Genomic DNA, 24,184 nt, shown 5'->3' with positions numbered 1-24,184 from the left:
GCAGCAACCCAACAACGGGTTCTCTGATTCATCTGAAAATTTCAGAGCAGATAGATCTTGACCTTATAAACAATTTTACCCCCATGTCAGATTTGCTATATATGCTTTGGTTTCAGAGATATAAGCCAAAATCTACATTTTACCCCTAAGTTTTATTTTTAGCCATGGCCTTGGTTGGTTGGCCGAAACACCAGACACATTTCTTAAACTAGATACCCCAATGATGATTGTGGCCAAGTTTGGTTTAATTTGGCCCAGTAGTTTCAGGGGAGAAGATTTTTTGTAAAAGTTAACGACGACTGACGATGACGGTGACAGACAACGGACCCAAAGGTGAGCTAAAAATAAACTTCCTATTATAAAACAAGTTGAAACAAATGAGGAATGTGTTAAGTGGACACCAATGATGTCCCTGCTTGCATATAACATTATAAATTTGTACATAAACAGAGTTTTGTGGTAATAAGCACTGTGTATAAGTTTATTGATATTTGGTTGAAGCAAATTAAAGTTAGAGAATGGAAAATAATTTGAGATGTATGGACAGACAAGGCTAAAACTTGATGTCCGCTCTGCTACGACAGGGGCATAAAGATTATCGAAAACATATCTATCATGTCTACATTAATGTGACCTGCACATCTTTATTGTACAAAGTGGGTGTAAAACTTAAACTTAAGCAGCTTTAATTACGCACATGCATTACTAAATGCATTTAGTTCTGATCTAAATTGGCAAAATCAGCTTCATTGTTTCCTAAAAATAGAAATGAAATCTACTTTGCTGTATATCAACTTGATTTTTGATCATCCTATGTTTGTTACCCTTGTAAAGAAGTACTGTGAAAGTACTTTAATTCGTGGGTATCAATTTTCGTGGTTTGAGCAAAATTTACATGTTCGTAGGTTTTTAAATTCGTGGATTTTAGTTTTCTAAAAAAAAAATTTGAAAAATTAACGCTTTTAGAAACGAAGGTTACAAATAGTCTGGATTGAAGGAAATTAAAAAGTAAACATTGACCTGTGTAAATCGTAGTGACAACACTTTAACCCAAAATAAAGTGATCAACAGATTAAGGACCATCAAAGGAGTTATTTAGGCCATAAACATGTCACCTAAAGAAATCCGTATCATAAACAAATGCTATAAACGTATATTGAATTGTCAAATAATTCTTATCAAAATCAAGCCCAGCATGAAATTATCATTTTCCATATGTACGAGAACTATGAGGATATAAAATGAACACTTTATCATACTAGCATATCAATACTGGAAATCTGACTCATCGAAAAAATATTTTTATGAGAATCAAAAGATCAGAAGTTGTACAGTTTAGGTTATTAAAGATTAAATTGGTATAATTCTGCATGATGTTGTAGTTCTGTGACGGCTATTAAAGTATTCTCAGATTGGAGGTTATTCAATATATTCTCTAGATCATATCAGTAGTTAAACTTCCATGTCTTGATTTGGACAAAGGTTGTTTTATTTCGTTGGACACTTAAATTCGTGGATAAAGTCATCCACGAAAACCACGAAAATTGGTACCCCACGAATAAAAGTACTTTCACAGTATATTCAAATCTTAAAGGGTACTGTACTCACTGAGAAAATAATCCCTGAACTCTCTGGTATTAGACAAACACTGCAAGACACTATTCATAAAGCATGTATTCCCCAAGTTATCTAGTCCAGTAAATCCTGATCTAACATTCTGTTCTAAGTCCATGTTCTTATTAAGGGGTGATACTTTACATGTAGGTTTCTGAAAAAGAGATTAAGATATAAAAGATAACAAATTCTGAAAAACCCATACAATCTTTTAACTGCTGATGTCATAATCTAAATTTAAAATTAAAACTATAAAGCATAGCAATTAGCTTTTATTATTAAAACATGGAACCAGGGTTAAATAATTTATTTTTACGTTTTTATTTCCTTCATTTGTGTAAGTTTAATTTAGTATCTAAATAATGTATGTTAGTATGCATTCATTTAAAAAGACCTGGATGCAAAACCAAAATTTACAAGAAAATTAAACCAACTTCATGTCAGACTTGTCATACTGTAGTGATTTTGTCAGAATGTATCATTTTTAACATTTATGAAAAGATTTTCAAAATATTGAAAGTATATCTGATTATTTTCTTTAGTCAAATCAGTAAAAGTAAAATAAATTTGTACAATAATCTTCAAGTTTTACCATTGAGGCATATTCTGAATTTCCTTGCTATTTTGTGACAAAATCCATTTTGATATACACTCATGAATAAAATAGCATGTCAAAATGATATTTTACTATGTAAATTTCAACCGAACAGCTGTTGCTCAAATCCTAAACTTTAAAGTACTTGGCATTCAAATATACCTGAGATGATGCTGAAGTACCAGTAGCCCCTTTCATAGAATCTGCCATGGCCCTGTTGTCTTCATCTCTCTCCTGTTTCTTAGTGATAACAGGATCCTCTAACTCATCAAACTGTACAATTTTAGGTTTGGCAGAACTAGATTTGTTTTCTGAGGACGAGGATGATGATGTTGTGGGTAACCACTCGTCAGATTTAGGTGCTGGGGCAGTCTCTGAAATGCAAGAAATCGGTATTATGATAGTGCAAACAATAAATAGGATACTGATATTTGTTTTATTCTTTCAGTTATAAGTGTGATTAAGTAAACTAATTTAGGGCCCCAAGGCCTTAATGGCAAATATAAAAATCATTACCAATCTTTCCCTCTGTTTGACGAAAAGTGTTATTTTCAAATCAATCAAAGACCACTAATCTTGAAAGGCAGATATGAAGATTCACAATATCAAACTTGACACAAATTTTAGTCCTCAGCAACAGATCAAAATTTGACAAGCAGTGGTCAAAGGTATTGCAAAGATATAACGGGGAGCCACCTGCATATAATACTATCCCAAATAAATACCACATATTTCCATCTGAAAATATGGTTAACAAGAATGTGTCCATAGGAGTTAGAGTTATCCCGTACCATTTGTCCCGTACCATTGTAAACTCGTACCAACGTCAACTCGTACCACTAAAAAAAACTTGTACAACTGCTAACTCGTACCAACTTATTTAAATACATTTAAATGGTGTTTAATGGTGAATATATAATTTACTTTCACTCAATACCTCTTAAGTCTGTAAATTGTATATAACTTGAAAGTACAATGACCAATTTGTAGCTAATGTTCCTTGTCTATTGGATAGAAAATACCATGGCAGATGTAGATTATTAAAGTATTATCAGTTTCACCCAAAGAAAATATTAATTTTTCATGAATAAATCTTAGCAGTTAATCAAAATGATTTCCAAAATTAAATTCTTACTGTCTATAAATAACAATGAAATGTAACTGTTTCCTGTTAAGGGGTTCCCGAATTTTTCCGCCAAAAAGCACATGGCTTTCAACAATTGTAAACATAGCATTCAATTTGTGATCATGGATTACAGCTTTAATTACTTTAATTTGGATATAGATATTCAACTTAAGGTACAGTTAAAGCAATGTTTTAACTTTCTTCTGGATTAAAACTAGTTTGAAAGATCAGTCTAAAAAATAAAGCTTAAAAAAACATTCGCTATTTTTGTCTAAGTTTTCATTGAAATCCAGTATAAAATTCAAGTAATTAGGTCTTTCCACTTTTTGTGGAAAGACCCTTTGTTTTTCTTCTGATTATTTTATTTTTTTTTATTTTTAGGTCTTTCCACTTTTCGTGGAAAGACCTTTTGTTTTTCTTCTGATTATTTTATTTTTTGTCTTACAACATATCGAATGGATTTTTGGCCAATGATGTTGTACAGTAATGGGGATTTTAAAACTCACCCTTTGTGACACTTATTCTTATGGGAGTTATCTCCCAGCGTCCCCTTTTTCTTGTTATCGCTATATCTCTAAAACCGTAAAAGATTTTAGCAAACTGTTTTACCAAATTGTTCGTCTACTCTTTTAAAAGAATGATTTGGTTAATTTTGACTTGAGTGATCAGAAGACATCTTAAGGGAGTTATTTCCCTTTAAAAATTTATGATAGGCGATTTGTTGGATAAATTCATATGTTATAAGTCGTAGAGGCCTACAGTCTTTTGATATGAAGTCCTTGGTCCATTTGAAGGAAATTGAGGTCAAGGTCAAGGTCATGTTATAAATTTTAAATTTTGCTTGTTATCGTTATTCAAAAGAAATTGTTACAGTAAATGGTATGATGTGTTTGCCAAATAACTGTTTACAAAAAGGCACAACTTCAAACTATTTAAGTCAAACAGTTTTGGTTAACCCTTATAGGAGTTTTCTCCTCTTTTGTATTTGAAATCAGTATTTCTCCACAACCACACAGGTGATTGACCTGGGGTCTCTTGATTTGAGATCACTGACCTATAACCTTGTCGTCATCGCCATCCATAACGACGATATATAAATATGTAATAACAACAGACACAGCCCAAAAGTCGAATGAATATCGACGAAGTTAGAAACTATTACTAATTTTAAGAATTGAATGAGAGCATCCCTTCAATTCAACGCAAAAATTAAAACTAATTCTTACCTGGTGATTTCTACTCAGGTTAGTTTGTGGGGTTTACACCCGGAAGCGGATACCGTATTTTAAATTCCGGATCACCCGGGTGTTTGCGATGAGAGTATTCTAATACGCGGAACATATTCTTTAATGTAAATGTATCAGGCAAGTATATTTAACTTATTCACATAAAATCTCTTCTTGATATTCAAAAATATCCATTTGACGTTCTAGATTTTGACCTTTGCTAAAAATTCTTTCTTGTTCATTATAAAACAATTAAGTCTTCTGCATATACCTATTAATCTTATTGTTTTATATCAGTTCAATGTTCTCCCTAGGATTTTTGGATAGCGCTGTGGTAAGCCCGTAATTTTCGACAATTCTCAGTAAACTTTGTTGCAGCGCGATTTGTTTGTAATTGATATGTTGTGGTTTTTTTTAATATGCTATTGATGTTTTCTCTTGTAATGATGTTCTTATGGCAGTTACTCCTTTGTTTATCAATGTTATTGTTTTGATATAGATGAAGAGTCTTTTTTTTTTTTTTATCTCTGTTGTAAAATTCTTATAATCAAACACAAAATACAAAAATAAATTTTATTCATTGTCATGATTTAACTGTAGCATACATCACATAACAACAAAACATAATATTTAAACAATAACAAATATCTGATCTTTCAATAATTTAAAGCATAAACTCAAACGGTCGAGACCACAATATTTCGTACAAATTTAGTGAGGTCTTTATTATGGACTTCAAATTTTATGTACCAAGCTCCCCACTTTTGACTTCATCCAAACAGGGCGTTATACAAGGGTCATTTATACAACACATTTTGCACATATTGTCTGAGATAATTTTCTTTTCTGTAGATTCAGAGTTCATAAATAAGTAAAAGAACTAGATAAAGGCATAGAAACACAATTATTGACACATGAAAACCTGTCAGATAGAAAGTCAGGATGCCATTTATGCATCAATATTGAAAAAGCTATAAATGCCTATTTTGACCATAAAATATAAAATGCCAAAATTGGTCATTTTTGCAGAAATTCTATAAAATAAAAGTTTAAATTCTTTAGTTTCATGCTATTTGACAGATTGACACCATCAAATCATTTAGGGAAGTTGCCAAAGTACAGATTCTATGTTTACAGATTTCACCTCTCAGGTTCGAGACCACAATTATTTCGTAGTGCATTTCTTTTAGAACATAAATGAAAATAAAAAAAATCCCACCTGCGCTTTCTCAAAGAAACTTTTACAGTATGTTGTACTACTTTTGGGAAAAATTATATCAAAATTATAGAAAACTTCATCGTCTCTAACTCAAAATATGGACAATTTTATCTTTAGGGTGTCTTGAAACCTTTTGACAGCTTCTGAAGTGCCATTTTTAACTTTTTTCACCTGGACCAAATCACTACTTTCCTTTAAAATTCAGGACCCAATTTTTTTACAGTGTATATTATTACTTGCAATTTAAGGCATTAAACATGAAGAAATAAATTTGGAAGGGGTATAAAAATTAATAACAAGTAACCTACTGCCAACACTAGGGAATATATTTGTGAACAACGAAATCCAAGGGACGACAATTGTGGTCTCGGACCAAACAGTTACTATTTTGTTCTTTACTTAAGCACTAAATTAAACACATTGATAAAATAAATTAGCTGAACTAAATGTCTATATCTATCTATAAAAGTCATTAAAGAACACAAAGTTAATCAGTAGTTAGCTTTCTTTTTCTGATCTAACCAAAGGCTGACACACATGATGGAAAGTTAAAGTCACTTGATGATGGGCCTTCAATAGAAATACACATTAGCTGGTTCAGAACTCTTTGGCTGAGGAGGTTCCTGAGAACAGACTTAATCCTAGCCATGGTGGAGAAGGACCTCTCACAGTCAGCTGTTGATACTGGCAAAACAAGAGCAATCATGCAGTACTTGACAAGAGCAGGATACATGTCACCCAACTGTATAACTTTAAGCATGGCATCTCTCAGTGAATGATCTTTCATGTTGACTGCAATAAGTTGTCTAAGAGAGTGGAATTCTGTTTTTACCATCTCAAAGGATCCAACTGAAGTGAAGTGATCTGACAGGGTCTAAAAAATTAATATAAAAATGAATTACATTAAACAGTCTAACAAGTAATAACAACTCAGAATAGGCAGTGTCTTCTTGACTTGAACTATTGTGGATAAGTGTCTCATTGTCAATCATACCACATCTCCTTATTTATGTACCGACTCAAATTCAAAACCAGCAGTGAAACAAGAAATATATACCAACATCAATGTAACGTTTTTCTTTGTATTTATTTGCTCCAGTAACATTAATTTTTTTCTGTGTTTTAGTACTTAAAAATAAAGTATTTCAATTTCAAAAGGTACAGATTATTGAGTAACATTATTTACCTTCAGCTTTTGATGTTGGAGCCACTCATGGAGTGAGGGGTCTTCTTTATCAATAAGTTCTGGATCAAAAACTGACAAGGCATCAAGAATGTTGGTGTCTGGAAACCTCTGGTGAAGATTCTCAACCAAATTGTTGATGTACTGGTGGTAAATCTGGAATAGAAATTTCAAGTTAAAAATATGACAAAATTTGTTTATCTGATGATTGTCTATTATTTCACTTTAAAAATATGCCGAATTGGTTTATGAAACAAAGTGCAATATACCAGCTAAAACTTTGGTGCAGTCCTAATGATTTATTTAAATATTTACCCTTTCTTTGAATGATGTGATGTCGGTCTCTGACCCTTTTACACCGTACTCTTCAAGTTGCTCGAATCTGGTTGGTAGGTTGGTCATGTTTTCAGCAGGGTACTCAAGTAGACGTAGAAGTGTCATCTGTGTTGAGGAAACCAAGGGATCCACTAAGGTGAAGTCAACTGATGTCTTCTGGAAGAGCTTGGATAATCTGTTTAGATGAGGTAGGACATCACCAAGCATGGCAAGGGTACAAACAAAGGAAGGACTCTTAACGAAAGTAGCTAGACCTGCTGCAGTTGCGTCATGACGTTCTGATGCTTCACACTCAAGGCTGGTTATAAGCGAAGGAAGGCACTGGCTAACAGCACGGACTGCCGTTTCATGTGACAACCAGCGAGAATCACCGACCTCTTTCAGTTTGATGGCAGGGTCACCAAGAATGTGCTGCAAAAAAGAAATATATATAAGATTTCAATTTTCAAATAAAGTCAATATACACATAAAAAATATAATTTTAGTATTTTATAATTATGATAGTTTTCTCATTGACAATTACATCACATTTTCTTATAGTTGATATTTTCATTAATGTCACATTAAAATTAACCTAATTTCATGAATCATGCTGACAAATTGCTTAAATTACTAAATGTTAATATACCTCTAACTGCTTTAAAACACTCATTCGGACTGCTGAGTTCTGGTAATAGTAGAAGAGCTGCCCCAGTATAGACTTGAATTTCTGGAGATAGGGTATGTTGTTTGAAGCTTGTGCTGCTGCCAAGGCCAACATGTGTGCAATGCAGTGTATGTTGATCAGTTCACTATTTAGGTCTGCTTTCAACTGTGTAGCAACCTGAAAAAGTCATAATATATTAACCAATGCAATATATAACCAGGTGCTCTGCAGGGCGCAGCTATATACGACCCCAATGGTCGAACCCTGAACAGTGGGGGAGAATTTGGTCACAATATTCAAGCTTGATACTGTCTGAATTTGGATTGTGATCAAATTTTTTACATAATATGGGTTTTTGTCACAAAATTAATGTGGTCAAAGATCTAACAAATCTATTGCACAATACTGTGCAATTGAATATTTCTTCTTGAAACTTTTCAAAATTTGAAATTTGAAAATTTTTGAAAAAAAAGGAATCCCTTTAAAAATGGTAAACAAAAAATCCCCCCCCCACTTTTTGAAACCCACATTGGAGCAATAACCCTTAAACTCATTCCCATGCTTTCTTTTGTAGTATTGAACCTTGTAGTACAATTTCAGAGAGATCCATACACTTAAACACAAGTTATCGTCATGATTGTTTGGAAACTAGAAACACGCTTCTTTTTGGCCCTTTTTAGGCCCCTAAATCCTACATATTTTGGGCAATTAACCCAAAACTTAATCCCAGCCTCCCCTTTGTTATATGGTACGTTGTGGTACAATTTCAGAGAGATCCATACAATTACACACAAGTTATTGTCTGGAAACTAGAAACATGCTTGTTTTGGCCCTTAATTCCTCAACTTTGGCCCCATAACCCTGAAAATGAATCCAAACCTTCTACTTGTGATTTTAAATATTGTGATATAATTTCAGAGCAATTAAATACTTGTACACAAGTTATTATCCTGAAACTAGAAAAATGCTTGTTTTGGGCCCCTTTTGGGCCCCTAATTCCTAAACGGTTGGGACCATCATCCTCAAAATTAATCCCAACCTACATTTTGTGGTATTGGACCTTCTGAAAAAATTTCATAAAGATCTATTCACTTAAACTAAAGTTATTATCCGGAAACCAATGTGTCTCCGGACGACGACGACGCAGACGACGACATCATACCATTATACGATCCCAAAATATTTTTGAGGTCGTATAATAAATATGACAATGCAATTTGTTCTGAAGTAATAAAGTTTCAGCATAAAAGCCTTTTATTTTAATTTTTCATTTCATTTCAAGTTGTATCTCTCAACAGTTGTATCATTGGCATTCATACCACATCTTATGAAATGTTTTTACTACTATAGCTTAATCTAGTCATTGGCAAACATACCACATCTCAGGATTTTTTATACTACTACCGTATTATTATTTTATAATATCTTATTCTTATAAATACAAATTCAATAAATCTTACCCCTGTCTTCTTGCCAACCATTACTGCAGCACCATCTGAACCCAGACCAATAAACGAGTGTGCAGGCAACTGGTTTTCTGTCATGAACTGCTTGAGTGCTGCGACTAAGGTGTCTGCTTTACCATCTGGAACGTCAATGAGTGTCAGGAATGATGTCTTCAACTGTAAAAAAAGAAAATAATATAATATGGGAGTCATCATTAGTTTTTAAATATATCAATAATAATATGCTGTTCCAGTATGTTCAATCAGCTTCCAGTTTGGTAGCAGCTGTGTACTAAGTTCATTTTTTTATTATTTCAAAAAAGATAAAAATTATATTTTTCGTCATTTGTCTCATAAACATTAACCCAATAATCAATATACATGTACAGTTTGTAAAAAAAGGGAAATATTACCTCTAAGTCCTGGTTGAAGTATCTGGCCATAACTGTCAACTGTTTTAGCACGGACACATCTGTTGTCTCATCAACTAGTAATGAGTAGTAGGTGCTCTGCTGAATGGCGTCTATAATGGGTGTAGAAATCTGTAGACTAATGCTGTGTAAAATCTCTGGCATAATACGCTGGCTGGTGTAGTTGACACTTTCACCTTTCTGCAGTAAGTTGAGATAGTCACATCCAAGGTTCTTGGCTAAGTCTAGAAGTGAAGCAAAATGAGTTGTGTGTGGAATCTCTTCTTTGGCTAACCAGTACATTATCTTGAAGGCACCAATCAGGGCTGTCTTTTCTAAGGAGGTGTGATGTTCTACAGCTGACTGAATACTCTGGCCTTTGCCTGCAAAAATGGAGTGGGCCTCAAGATCGGTAGCTTCTATGTGCATCTTTGTCTTGGCATGTCGTAGCAAGCTATCTTTAACTATTAAAGTGAATTTCTCAAGTCTAGTATCAACTTGGGGTTTGTTTTTCTAATCATATCCTCTTAATTGTTTTCAAATGGTTAAATTCATTACTGTAGAATTGCTGATTAAACAGTTATTAGTTCGATTGGGTGATAATTAATACTTAAAAGACTTGCTCATTGAAGCCAATTTGATCGTTGTTAAAATCATTGTTTGTTCAAAGTTCATAAAACAAGTTTGTGAATGTCGTTTGGAAATGCGGTCAATTCATTTCATCTCATTTTATTCATATATGCCTCTATATATTCTTTAATTGAAAAAAATAGATGTCAATGTTGAAATCTTTGTTTATTTTGATCTTTCAAAGACGCCATTTTGTAAAATTTATTAGACTGGTCCAGCGGAGTTACTTTAATACAACGGAAATAATTCATTCAAAAATCGTTAACCAGTCAATCATGTGATCCGAAGAGAAAAATAAGCAGGAAATTTGAAAAAATAAAAAAAAAAATATAGCGACGGGGTTGAGTGGGATAGCGCTGCGTTAAGTGCAATAGGACAGCGGGAAATTGAAATAGCGATGAAAACCGCGGCGCTAAAACGACATGCGGAGAACTTTTTATTAAGTTTACAAAAAAAAACAACATAAAACATACGTATTTTTTAATATATTTTTAATGGTACGAGTTTACAGTGGTACGAGTTTTGAATGGTTCAACTTCCCAGTGGTAAGAGTTAACTTTTTTGGTACGAGTTAACGTGGTACGAATTTTCTGTGGTACGAGTTAACTTGCTTTCGTCCATAGTACATGGATGCCCCACTTGCACTATCATTACTATTTTCAGTGGACCTTAATATGGGGTAAAAACTCTAATTGGCATTAAAATTAGAAAGATCATAGCATACATGGCATAGGGTGTGTACTAAGTTTTAAGTTGACAGGACTTCAACTTCAGAAAAAACTACTGTAACCAAAAACTTTAACCTGAAGTGGGAAAGATGGACAGACGAACGAAGGCATAGACTGAAAAACATAATGCCCCACAGGTAGGGCATAACTAGAGGCTCTCAAGAGCCTGTATCGCTCACCTGATTCTACTTGGGTTTTTGAAATCATATAAAAAAATATAAAATTTGGCTAAAAGTGACAACACAACCTGATTTATAAGGAAAGGAACATGTTTAATTTCATTCAAAAGTCCCCCACTGGTGGCCATCTTGGATGACGGATCGGCTACAAAGTAACAACACTTGGTCAGCACCTCATAAGGAACATTCATGCCATGTTTGGTTTTATTCCATTCAGTGGTTCTCTAAAAGAAGTCATTTGTATGCATTTCCCATAGGGTCCTATGTTAAACTAAGTCCCCTGCTGGCAGCCATCTTGGATGATGGATCGGCTACAAAGTAACAACACTTGGTCAGCACCTCATAAGGAACATTCATGCAATGTTTGGTTTTATTCCATTCAGTGGTTCTATAAAAGAAGTCATTTGTATGCATTTCCCATAGGGTCCTATGTTAAACTAAGTCCCCCGCTGGCGACAATCTTGGATAATGGATCGGCTACAAAGTAACAAAACTTGGTCAGCACCACATTAGGAACATTCATGCCATGTTTGATTTCATTCCATTCAGTGGTTCTCTAAAAGAAGTCATTTGTATGCATTTCCCATAGGGTCCTATGTTAAACTAAGTCCCATGCTGGCGGCCATCTTAAATGATGGATCAGCTACAAAGTAACAACACTTGGTCAGCACCACATAAGGAACATTCATGCCATGTTTGGTTTCATTCCATTCAGTGCTTCACTAGAAGAAGTGATTTGTATGCATTTCCAATAGGGTCCTATGTTAAACTAAGTTCCCCGCTGGCGGCCTTCTTGGATAATGGATCAGCTACAAAGTAACAACACTTGGTCAGCACTCCATAAGGAACATTCATGCTATGTTTGGTTTCATTCCATTTAGTGGTTCTCTAGAAGAAGTCATTTGTATGCATTTCCCATAGGGTCCTATGTTAAACTAAGTCCCCCGCTGGCGGCCATCTTGGATGATGGATCGGCTACAAAGTAACAACACTTGGTCAGCACCTCATAAGGAACATTCATGCCATGTTTGGTTTTATTCCATTCAGTGGTTCTCTAAAAGAAGTCATTTGTATGCATTTCCTATAGGGTCCTATGTTAAACTAAGTCCCCCGCTGGCGACAATCTTGGATAATGGATCGGCTACAAAGTAACAAAACTTGGTCAGCACCACATTAGGAACATTCATGCCATGTTTGATTTCATTCCATTCAGTGGTTCTCTAAAAGAAGTCATTTGTATGCATTTCCCATAGGGTCCTATGTTAAACTAAGTCCCATGCTGGCGGCCATCTTGGATGATGGATCAGCTACAAAGTAACAACACTTGGTCAGCACCACATAAGGAACATTCATGCCATGTTTGGTTTCATTCCATTCAGTGCTTCACTAGAAGAAGTGATTTGTATGCATTTCCAATAGGGTCCTATGTTAAACTAAGTTCCCCGCTGGCGGCCTTCTTGGATAATGGATCAGCTACAAAGTAACAACACTTGGTCAGCACTCCATAAGGAACATTCATGCTATGTTTGGTTTCATTCCATTTAGTGGTTCTCTAGAAGAAGTCATTTGTATGCATTTCCCATAGGGTCCTATGTTAAACTAAGTCCCCCGCTGGCGGCCATCTTGGATGATGGATCGGCTACAAAGTAACAACACTTGGTCAGCATCCCATAAGGAACATTCATGCTATGTTTGGTTTTATTCCATTCAGTGGTTCTCTAAAAGAAGTCATTTGTATGCATTTCCCATAGGGTCCTATGTTAAACTAAGTCCCCGGCTGGCGGCCATCTTGGATGATGGATCAGCAACAAAGTAACAACACTTGGTCAGCACCTCATAAGGAACATTCATGCAATGTTTGGTTTTATTCCATTCAGTGGTTCTCTAAAAGAAGTCATTTGTATGCATTTCCCATAGGGTCCTGTGTTAAACTAAGTCCCCCGCTGGCGGCCATCTTGGATGATGGATCGGCTACAAAGTAACAACACTTGGTCAGCACCCCATAAGGAACATTCATGCTATGTTTGGTTTTATTCCATTCAGTGGTTCTCTAAAAGAAGTCATTTGTATGCATTTCCCATAGGGTCCTATGTTAAACTAAGTCCCCGGCTGGCGGCCATCTTGGATGATGGATCGGCTACAAAGTAACAACACTTGGTCAGCACCACATAAGGAACATTCATGCCATGTTTGGTTTCATTCCATTCAGTGGTTCACTAGAAGAAGTCATTTGTATGCATTTCCAATAGGGTCCTATGTTAAACTAAGTTCCCCGCTGGCGGCCTTCTTGGATAATGGATCAGCTACAAAGTAACAACACTTGGTCAGCACTCCATAAGGAACATTCATGCTATGTTTGGTTTAATTCCATTTAGTGGGTCTCTAGAAGAAGTCATTTGTATGCATTTCCCATAGGGTCCTATGTTAAACTAAGTCCCCCGCTGGCAGCCATCTTGGATGATGGATCGGCTACAAAGTAACAACACTTGGTCAGCATCCCATAAGGAACATTCATGCTATGTTTGGTTTTATTCCATTCAGTGGTTCTCTAAAAGAAGTCATTTGTATGCATTTCCCATAGGGTCCTATGTTAAACTAAGTCCCCCGCTGGCGGCCATCTTGGATGATGGATCGGCTACAAAGTAACAACACTTGGTCAGCACCCCATAAGGAACATTCATGCTATGTTTGGTTTTATTCCATTCAGTGGTTCTCTAAAAGAAGTCATTTGTATGCATTTCCCATAGGGTCCTATGTTAAACTAAGTCCCCGGCTGGCGGCCATCTTGGATGACGGATCGGCTACAAAGTAACAACACTTGGTCAGCACCACATAAGGAACATTCATGCCATGTTTGGTTTCATTCCATTCAGTGGTTCACTAGAAGAAGTCATTTGTATGCATTTCCAATAGGGTCCTATGTTAAACTAAGTCCCCGCTGGTGGCCATCTTGGATAATGGATCGGCTACAAAGTAACAACACTTGGTCAGCACTCCATAAGGAACATTCATGCTATGTTTGGTTTCATTCCATTCAGTGGTTCTCTAGAAGAAGTCGTTTGTATGCATTTCCTATAGGGTCCTATGTTAAACTAAGTCCCCCGCTGGCGGCCATCTTGGATGATGGATCGGCTACAAAGTAACAACACTTGGTCAGCACCCCATTAGGATAATTCATGCTATGTTTGGTTTTATTCCATTCAGTGGTTCTCTAAAAGAAGTCATTTGTATGCATTTCCCATAGGGTCCTATGTTAAACTAAGTCCCCGGCTGGCGGCCATCTTAGATGGGTCGGCAACAAAGTAACAACACTTGGTCAGCACCTCATAAGGAACATTCATGCCATGTTTGGTTTCATTCCATTCAATGGTTCTCTAAAAGAAGTCATTTGTATGCATTTCCCATAGCGTCCTATGTTAAACTAAGTCCCCCGCTGGCGGCCATCTTGGATGATGGATCGGCTACAAAGTAACAACACTTGGTCAGCACCTCATAAGGAACATTCATGCCATGTTTGGTTCCATTCCATTCAGTGGTTCTCTAGAAGAAGTTCAAAATGTAAATTGTTAACGACGACGGACAACGGACGCCAAGTGGTGAGAAAAGCTCACCTGGCCCTTCGGGCCAGGTGAGCTAAAAATGGAAGTCCATTCAATTGATTTTTTACCCTTAAAGTAGTAACCTATTTTTCTACATACAGGAGCCCCATTTCCATGTTTGAGAATGTCTAAACTGTTTCCCATCTAAGCTAGAGGTAAATCAGGAATAAAACAAGTCTCACCTTTCCTTTGTGGTGCCTCTAATGCACCCCATCTTCTACTGACTTCCTTGGAAAGTGTTATCTCCAGTACTGATGGAGTTAATTTGTATCTGCATTTTTCTGGTACAATTTCATGTCTTTAAATAAAAAACAACACCACCATAAACAGCTGTGCTCAGAAAATAATATGCCTTCCCTAGCATTCAAATTGTGAAGCATTTGGAAAAATAACAGATTGTTTGATCAGAAACTAGTTTTTGTGAGACTAATAACAATTAAAACCTATAAGCTCAGTGACTCACGGAAGTGAAAATTGTCCAAAAGTATCCAGACATTCATTAATTTCAATGACTTTAAAGCAAATACAATTATCAAAAATATCAAGAGTTCAAATATTGCTTTACATTTTATAAAAGAATGCATGCAAATGTAATACAGTAGATTCCGGTTATTTGCATAGCTTATTTGTCAGACAAAATTATGCAATAAAGCGGAGTATGCTTATATCCGAAATGCCAAATGACAGAGTCAAATAACATCGATAGAACAGATCAGTAAAAGAAATCCAGGAAGAAAGATGAACATCTGTAATCCATATACAACAATATTAATGAATGTTGATTTATTCTAATAAAAATTATCTGTCTAGTGTCATATGTGTTATTTTATTTTGTTTCTTTAAATAAAGATTATAAACACATTTTGTTTTAGTTTAGTTTATTTGCGTTCCGACTTTCCTTTACCTGGGATACGAAAATAAACTGTTCTAAAAATAGATTTGTTTCTATGACCCATATGTACAATGTACATTGTTATGCTTTGAATAAAATAAACTTTTAAACAATACTTCACAGTTTATAATTATTTTAACAATAGATGTGTAATGAATTGCCTTTGATATATGCAGTTGGACAGTGAAGAAACACCTCGTTAGTTTCGTATCTGCAAAGCAGTAATGGGGCCCTGTACGGGTTATTTGCTGGAAACAAGTGTTGAAAGTGAGAAAATATAATAATTAAAAGTAAATGCTCTTTTCATAAAACATTAAAAATAAATGATTGATGCATAAAATTCTTTAACCATTTATAAATGCCCTATAATATTTAACATTCTAATATGACGTGCTTCTTTCGCTTTGTAAACACCACCATGATAAAATTCTCGATATATCTATACTTAGCGCAGACTCCAAGATGTACACAAATGTCTGTTTAAATATGCCTCCCACGTAAGTCTACATGTATTGTAACCTATCTGTAAACGGTTGTGGATTTCGCTGTGTTCACAATTACAATTGAATAAAACCCTACAGAACATTTATTCTGATTCTGATGCATAACAAAAAGAATTTACACATTAGAGAACGGAAAAATGGACAAAAACAAAACAAATTAAAATTCCACGAAATTCCAGTAGTGATTTTTGCGCATTAACGTCATTTCAAAACATGACGTCATACGAATGAAAACGTCAAAGCTGAAGGTTTTTCGATTGCGTTTACCTTCTAAACTCGGATACAATTGCATTAAAATAAAGTATTGAGGTAGGTGTTGCTTGTTTTCTGTTCTATTGCAATATTCGCACATTTACTGATTTCAGCAAGTCAACATGGCGGCTCCTTGGTTACAACATGTCAACAGTGAATTTGACGGTAGCTTACGATAAAAAATACAAATCTAAAATTGCAAATGTTGGGTTTACAGAGAAGTAAAAAAAGTAATCACATTTTTTTCTAGCGGTTAGTTAAGAAATCATTCATGCAGGTTTATTAGATTTGTTTTACATTTACCGAACAGTGGGTAAAATAGAACAGCCACACACACGGTATACCCATCATCTCTTCAGTTTTTTAATGATCGTATTTGTCTTATTAGAATCGAAATAATTCATGGAAGCCATAGATTTGTTGTAAATTTACACATGGCCTGGGCCGTGATATTCATGTCAGCCATGTAGTTGAGAGGAAAAATAAAGAACTGAAGAAGGCCAATGGCCGAAACGTCTTGATAATTGGTTTATTTATACAATTATAATAAGAATGTGTCCTCAGTACACGAATGCCCCACTCGCACTATCATTTTCTATGTTTAATGGACCGTGAAATTGGGGTAAAAACTCTAATTTGGCATTAAAATTTAAAAGATCATATCATAGGGAACATGTGTACAAAGTTTGAGTCGATTGGACTTCAACTTCATCAAAAACTACCTTGACCAAAAACTTTAACCTGAAGCGGGACAGACGGACGAACAGACGGACGGACGAACGGACGGACGGACGAACGGACGCACAGACCAGAAAACATAATGCCCCTCTACTATCGTAGGTGGGGCATAAAAAGTATGTTCCCTATTGGAATTTTGAAAACAAGGAAAATTATATTAACCAAATTGCCATTTCCGGTCAGAAATCTCGTCAGTTTTAACTAAGCATATCTAGACGGCAATAATTTTCTATGCAATAAACCGAAAGGCCACTTGTAGAGCTATGCATGTAACAGGACAATTTAACATTACATGAATGGGAAAAGGTTTTGTGCAGGAAAAAACTATGCAATTAACAGAATTATGCTATTAAGCGGTATGCAATTAAGTGGAATCGACTGTATCAATTTAGAAACCCAAAACTTCAATTCATCAAAATATTACATAAATGCAATTAAAATGTCAATAACAGAATTCTTACTTGAGTTTTACTTCCCAGTTAAATATTGTATCACTGGTTGTATCTTTGTGCAGGTTCAAAAACTGAGGATTCCTGAAAAAAATAATTACCATTTAGTTAAATCAATGTAATTAAGGAATGATTAAAAAGTCATCATGATTCTAAATAGGAGATATATATGTGAAATTAATGAAGGACTGCTTGGCAAAATAATTTTACTTTTTCAGTACTTTTTTTTTGTGGTGTATTGTTTTATGAGTGTCATATGCAGGCTAGGGACAATTACTTCCATTAAAAAATGTTATCTTGAATCAGCTTTGCTTCAGCATGTAATTTTTTATGTTGATCATCAGTGTTTTCATTTTTGTTGGTAATAAACAAGTGACAACTAAATATCTACATCTGACACTTGAATTTTGGTGGATAGTTCTCTCATTGTCATTCATTCCACATCTCCTTATTTTTACACAAAGAGAGACTTCCTGTTAAGTCACTTTTGGAAATACATTTGAGAATGTTATAAATCCCAATATGAGAATTGACTCATAGCAATGAACATGAATTTAACAGTAATGCCCCTTTAACTGTAAACAGGTTCTACATTATTGTAAGATTTTTTTTGTCCTAACTCAGACAGGATTTATAATATTGTAATATAATCTGTATGATAGGTTGATAACATACATTGTTGAGAATTTGACAGAGAATGTTTGGTCTGTCATATTGACTTCTACTGTATCTTTTTTTACTTCCTTAACATAGATCTGTACTGTCATGGTGTCATCCTAAAACAAAGATAATAATGATAATAAATGGCATTTCTATATGTTTACTCCATTATCAAACTGTTACTGTATAGTTAGGATAAGATGTATGCCAAACCAAAACTGAATTTAACTAGATGTGTCAAAGCAACACGGATGGCGCTGTCTCAAAAAGTTGAAAAATCTGCAATTTCAATATAAACACATGTGGACACAAACATGATGGTAGTCTCACATATCAAACGAAAGCTCAAAATCGGGAGGCGGATAAAAAAAAAATTCTGTATAACTGTGATTTTCAATAATTTATCAAAGTCCAAAGCCCGTAATTTCAGCAAAAATTAGCGGTGCACAAATAAACTTTAACTTGACCTGTAACTCATCATGGTTAACTCACATATCAAAAATCAGCGCAATATCTGAAGGCGTTTAAAAAAAAGACCGTATAACTGTGATTTTTAACAAATTCTCAAAGTCCAAAGCCAGTAATTTCGGCATATATTAGTGGATCGGAACTAAACTTAAACTTGATCTGTAACTCATAATGGTTAACTCACATAGCAAAAATCACCCCAATATCTGAAGGCGTTTAGAAATAGGTCTATAACTGTGATTTTCAACAATTTCTCAAAGTCCAAAGACCGTAATTTCAGCAAAAATTAGTGGAGTGAAACGAAACTTAACCTTGATCTGTAACTCATAATGGTTAACTCACATATCAAAAATCAGCCTAATATCTGAAGGCGTTTGGAAAAAAAGTCTGTATAACTGTGATTTTCAACAATTTTTCAACGTCCAAAGCTCTTAATTTCCGCAAACCTTAGTGGAGGGGAACTAAACTTAAACTTGATCTGTAACTCATCATGATTAACTCACATACCAAAAATCAGCCCAATATCTGAAGGCATTTAGAAAAAAACTCTGTATAATGGTTTGTTGCGAAATGACGGAATTACGGAATATCGGAATTTCGGACAAGGGTAAAACTATATGGCACCGATAACTTCGTTGCGGGGCCATAAAAATTCAACAGCATTCTTCATAAAGTTGCTTTCCACAAAAATCTATTTTGAGATAATCGGGACACAAATTAGGGATAGATTAAAAGTTCAGTGAATACTTTTTAAGGAAATTTTAAGGTAAGCACAAGTACAGGTAGCAACAGCATAGACATGTGTAGTTAAGAGATAAAAGGAGTTAAATCAACAATTTCTGAGTAACTAAACAAGATAATAATGTTGATGGATGACTGTTAAACACCCAGTGACAATTTAAATACAAATTCGAGAAGAGAACATGTTAATGTGATATGTATATGAACCCTGGTTTGTACAAGACCAACATGCTGGTCTTGGTTCTTAAATGAAACTTAACTAGACACTGGTAGAACAGTTCTATTAATTCAGAAATTTATGTCCTGTATGCGTGCATGTCAGTGCATTTATTTACATTTGTTATGGTTATTTTCCATGATACATCTTCTCAACTATTAACATTAAAGAATCTAAGTTTTTATATTTAATATTTTTTAAAAAGACTTTTAAGGAACTTTTGAATTTTTTTTTTGGTACTCTTACTGTTCTTCTTTTATATATTGATCGGTACAAACAATAACCATTTCAGAATTGCTACTTTGTAATCAAGTGCTTAAAATTTCAGGGAATTACTGTTCTCAAGTATCTGACCTTGTATTAAAAAATATCAGCAATAATTCTAGTATTCATTGAAAAATATAGAGCTACATTCTATTAATATAACAATTACCTTTTCCAAGAAGCTGTTTTTTACATGCTCGAGTTGGTAAACTGGTTCTAAAAAATATGAGAGTAGGAAATCAAATGGAAACTAAACAAGAATGTGTCCAAAGTACACGGATGCCCCACTTGCACTATCATTTTTCATGTTCAATGGACCGTGAAATTGGGTAAAAAATCTAATTTGGCATTAAAATTATAAAGATCATACCATAGGGAACATGTGTACTAAGTTTCAAGTTGATTGGACTTCAACTTCATCAAAAACTACCTTGACCAAAAACTTTAACCTGAAACATGCACTTTCATTTTCTATGTTCAGTGGACCATGAAATTGGGGTAAAAAGTCTAATTTAGCCTTAAAATTAGAAAGATCTTATCATAAGGAACATGTGTACTAAGTTTCAAGTTGATTGGACTGCAAGCTTCATCAAAAACTTTAACCTGAAGCGGTACAGACGAACAACGAACAGACGGACGAATGGACTAGAACACATAATGCCCCTCTACTATTGTAGGTGGGGCAAAAAAATCATATAAATCAAATTAGTAACCTTGTCCTAGATATTAAGCCTTCACTGTCCCTTTTCTGTAGAACTTTCTGCTTAGAGCTTTCATGAAACAATGTTCTTTCGAATAAAAATACAATCAGTCTACAACCTGCTTCCAATTCAAAACTTAATTGTCTATGTATTTAAATTTATTTCTTAATAAACGAAAAAAAAATGTTGTTACCTGAAATTGTAAAATATCTTTTTTTTTAACAATAGGACAATATGATATTGATTTTTGGCAGTTGGGAAAGCAATGTGACTGATGAAAAAGTAATGTTATTTGCCCTAGTTGCCCAAAAGCAGGATCGCTGAAAGAATGTTCAACAAACTGCAATGTTACCCATGTATATTATTGTGTATCAAGACCACAGGTAGAGAGGAATTTTAAATATAGCTAGCCAGACAATGCAATAGAAAACCAAACATTTTGCTATTTTCAGTTTTAGGTACAAAATGTACATTCATGTGGTAAGACAAAAGCCAAATTGGTCAACTTCTTTCTGGAAGTCCCTATCTACATTTCCACATTATAAATGATTTTTTAAGAAGTCTTACTCAAATGAGCATTGGAAATTCAATTTGGATATGTATGCACACGGGAGAATAAATCTATATGTATATATCCATCATATCTAGGAAGGAACATTAATACAATGTAAAGACATATCTATGTCTTGTTTTCTGCTTCCCAACAAAAAGATGCAGTGTTTTAAGAAAAAGTCTGAGGTGTACCTTCTTCTTTGTCCTTATCAACACAATATTCATCTGATGTTTGAGTATCTCCCTGTCCTGAATCATCTCCAGTAGCCTCGCTGGTACTCATTTGGTCTGGGGAAGGTGTGTCACCTGATGCCTGACCAGAGGTCATAACTTCAGTAGAAGACACAGAACTTAGATCAGTCTTCTTGGCCTCTGATATATCTTCAGAACTGGGTTCGGATTGAAGCTTTTTCAGAACTCTCTAAAGAAGATAAAAATTATATATTTTTAAATGAAGCTTTAATAATACTATACCTAATAACATGCAACTCATATATAAAATGGTTTACACTATAAATACTTTTTTAAACAGTAAATAACTGTTTAGGCTAATATGTCATCTTTATATATCAGCTTATTAACATATAATGTCACTGGGAAATAAATAAATTTGGAATGTCATTGTGTCCATGTTTCCTGTACAGAAACAAAGAATACATGACACACTTAGCTATTACAAAACCTCTGGTCACATGTAAGTGAGCTAAATATATTGCTTACCTCTAATGATGACCAAATCTGAGGACATTTTTTCTTCATCGTTATATGTAATTTTTTCTTCTTCCATTGTACTTTAGTATTTTCTCTATCAATATTTTTAGCAAATATTAAAGACCATGTCTGCTTTCCATCTGAAACAACCCAGTATAAACTGTATTAGTCAGCATTTTAATTTACAAGTTTATGATACATTTTATGTGAACAGAGAACAAGTGCAGATGTCTTGTCTTTATCTTCAAAGGCATTACACACTCTAAAATCTAGTTGCATGTGTTATACAAAGTCTTTATCTACTAATACTGTTTGTTTTATGTCAATCTACATGTATTTCAGCTTAAAATTGTTGGTCTTGTCTTGAGCATTAAGATCTTTTACTTGAATTTGTTGATATTCGTCCTTACCATGAATTTGTTGATATTCATCCTTACCATGAATGTTTTTTTTATTTGAAATAACATCTCAAAATCAATTTTTAAACCTTTCTTTTATATTTTTATTAAAATGGACATATTTTACTAGTCTAAAAAGTCAGATGATTGCTGGGCTCAGAATATTGTGCACTACGCCAGTATTTTTTTGGTATGAAAGTGATGAAAAAAACAAATATTGAAAATATCCTACCTGGAAACTTTATCAGGACATACTGATCACCAAAAGATATATCCAAATCTTTCTGATTAGGTGTTAAACCTTCTTGATCAAATACCATAATGAGTTCATCTTCAGACTGTTTCCAGGTATATGAAAGTTCTATGAAAATAAATTTGAATATTAAAATGAAAATTTATTTTAATAACAGTCATGACAGTCAAAATGACAGTATATGTACCAATCAAAACATAGCTGTAAAAAAAATATAACATCTCACCATTAAAAGAAATCCTTTTACACTGAACTGCAGCTTAGCTTAGCCTGTAGTCAATAAGCTTTTCCATTCGTCAGGGAAAACAAACTTATCGATTGAATCTTATTGAAAGCTGAGTAGTTGTTGTTGGTTACTGTCTGTCACAAAAATTGTCATTTTTGTTTGTCATTTATTGATTTGTCATTAATGCTGTTTTTAGTTTTATTTCAATTGTTTAAAATTTTGCAATGTCAGTCATTTATAGGTGACTATATAGTATTGGGGTATGAGCTTTCCTTATTGTTGAACTTGGAAGGCTTTATATGGATATCATTTGGACTTATTTGGCAATAATAAGGTATCAGGTCCGTTCGCGCCCAATACACTTTCGCACCTCGCACATTCGCACCCAATTTTAAAGTAAATTCTAGTTGAATAATTAGAAAATCATGATTGTTGTTTAAATTGCTTTGATGTAAATACTAGTACTGCATGAATTAAGCTTGGTATGATTAAAAAAAATGAAGATTTTAAATGAAAAACACAAAAGATAATTGTTTTTACTGTGACAGCTTGAATAAAAAAACGTCAGAATCTCACTTTATTTTGAAATAACATTATAGCAATACACTAACCAAAATATGATTAAGAGTTATTCAACACAACAACAAAAAAAAACGTTGACAGAATCTCACTTTATTTAGAAACTGATTATTTATTTGTTTTAACAATATACAATCCAAAACATGTTTAGATTTATTCAACACAAAAAAAAAATGTTGTCTCAATTTATTTTTTTGCCAAAACTTGATTACAAAGTCATTAAACACAAAACCAATAAAAAATTGGGCACAAACGTGAATTGGGAATGTGTAGGTGCAAAAGTGAAAGGGTGCAAACGAGAATGGGCGCGAACGTGAATGGGCACGAACAGACCCGGATTCCAATAATAACTGCTTCTTAACAGTAAAACATAAATCTAAACTGGACTAGTCTGTTCAGAGGGTTGATTGGGCACCCTTGGAATGCCTGAATACAAGACTTAGTCAATCGTGTCATAACTAAGGATACATGATGTATATATATATATTCTTTTCTTCAAAAATGAGAGATTGAGCAAAGGAAAATATCTACCAATTGGAAGGTAAGGCACTTATAAATCCCAAAGATATACATGTATGTGCTTATATATCTCATCATATACACCTTATCGCTATTTATCTGCCAATGTTGGACTACCAAAAGGT

At 34.2% G+C, this 24,184-nt stretch overlaps 1 protein-coding gene across 1 annotated transcript in view; it reads right to left on the bottom strand.

Annotated features, from left to right (window-relative positions):
* Positions 1-24,184, bottom strand: part of LOC143045603 (ubiquitin carboxyl-terminal hydrolase 19-like) — a 43,904-nt gene that overhangs the window by 19,169 nt on the left and 551 nt on the right. Inside the window, exons 2-10 of the mRNA XM_076218215.1 lie at positions 22,715-22,843; positions 22,094-22,224; positions 21,566-21,794; positions 20,290-20,336; positions 18,446-18,546; positions 17,783-17,854; positions 15,119-15,234; positions 2,372-2,583; positions 1,609-1,768 (exon numbers count right to left, since the gene is read on the bottom strand). Of these exons, the coding sequence (XP_076074330.1) occupies positions 1,609-1,768; positions 2,372-2,583; positions 15,119-15,234; positions 17,783-17,854; positions 18,446-18,546; positions 20,290-20,336; positions 21,566-21,794; positions 22,094-22,224; positions 22,715-22,843 (1,197 nt within the window). The remainder of the gene's footprint in view (positions 1-1,608; positions 1,769-2,371; positions 2,584-15,118; positions 15,235-17,782; positions 17,855-18,445; positions 18,547-20,289; positions 20,337-21,565; positions 21,795-22,093; positions 22,225-22,714; positions 22,844-24,184) is intronic.

Source organism: Mytilus galloprovincialis, chromosome 1, assembly GCF_965363235.1.
Source record: "Mytilus galloprovincialis chromosome 1, xbMytGall1.hap1.1, whole genome shotgun sequence".
In the NCBI taxonomy this organism is placed as follows: Eukaryota; Metazoa; Mollusca; class Bivalvia; order Mytilida; family Mytilidae; genus Mytilus; species Mytilus galloprovincialis.
Note: the sequence above shows the minus strand (reverse complement) of the source record. Positions and strands in the feature narration are given on the sequence as shown.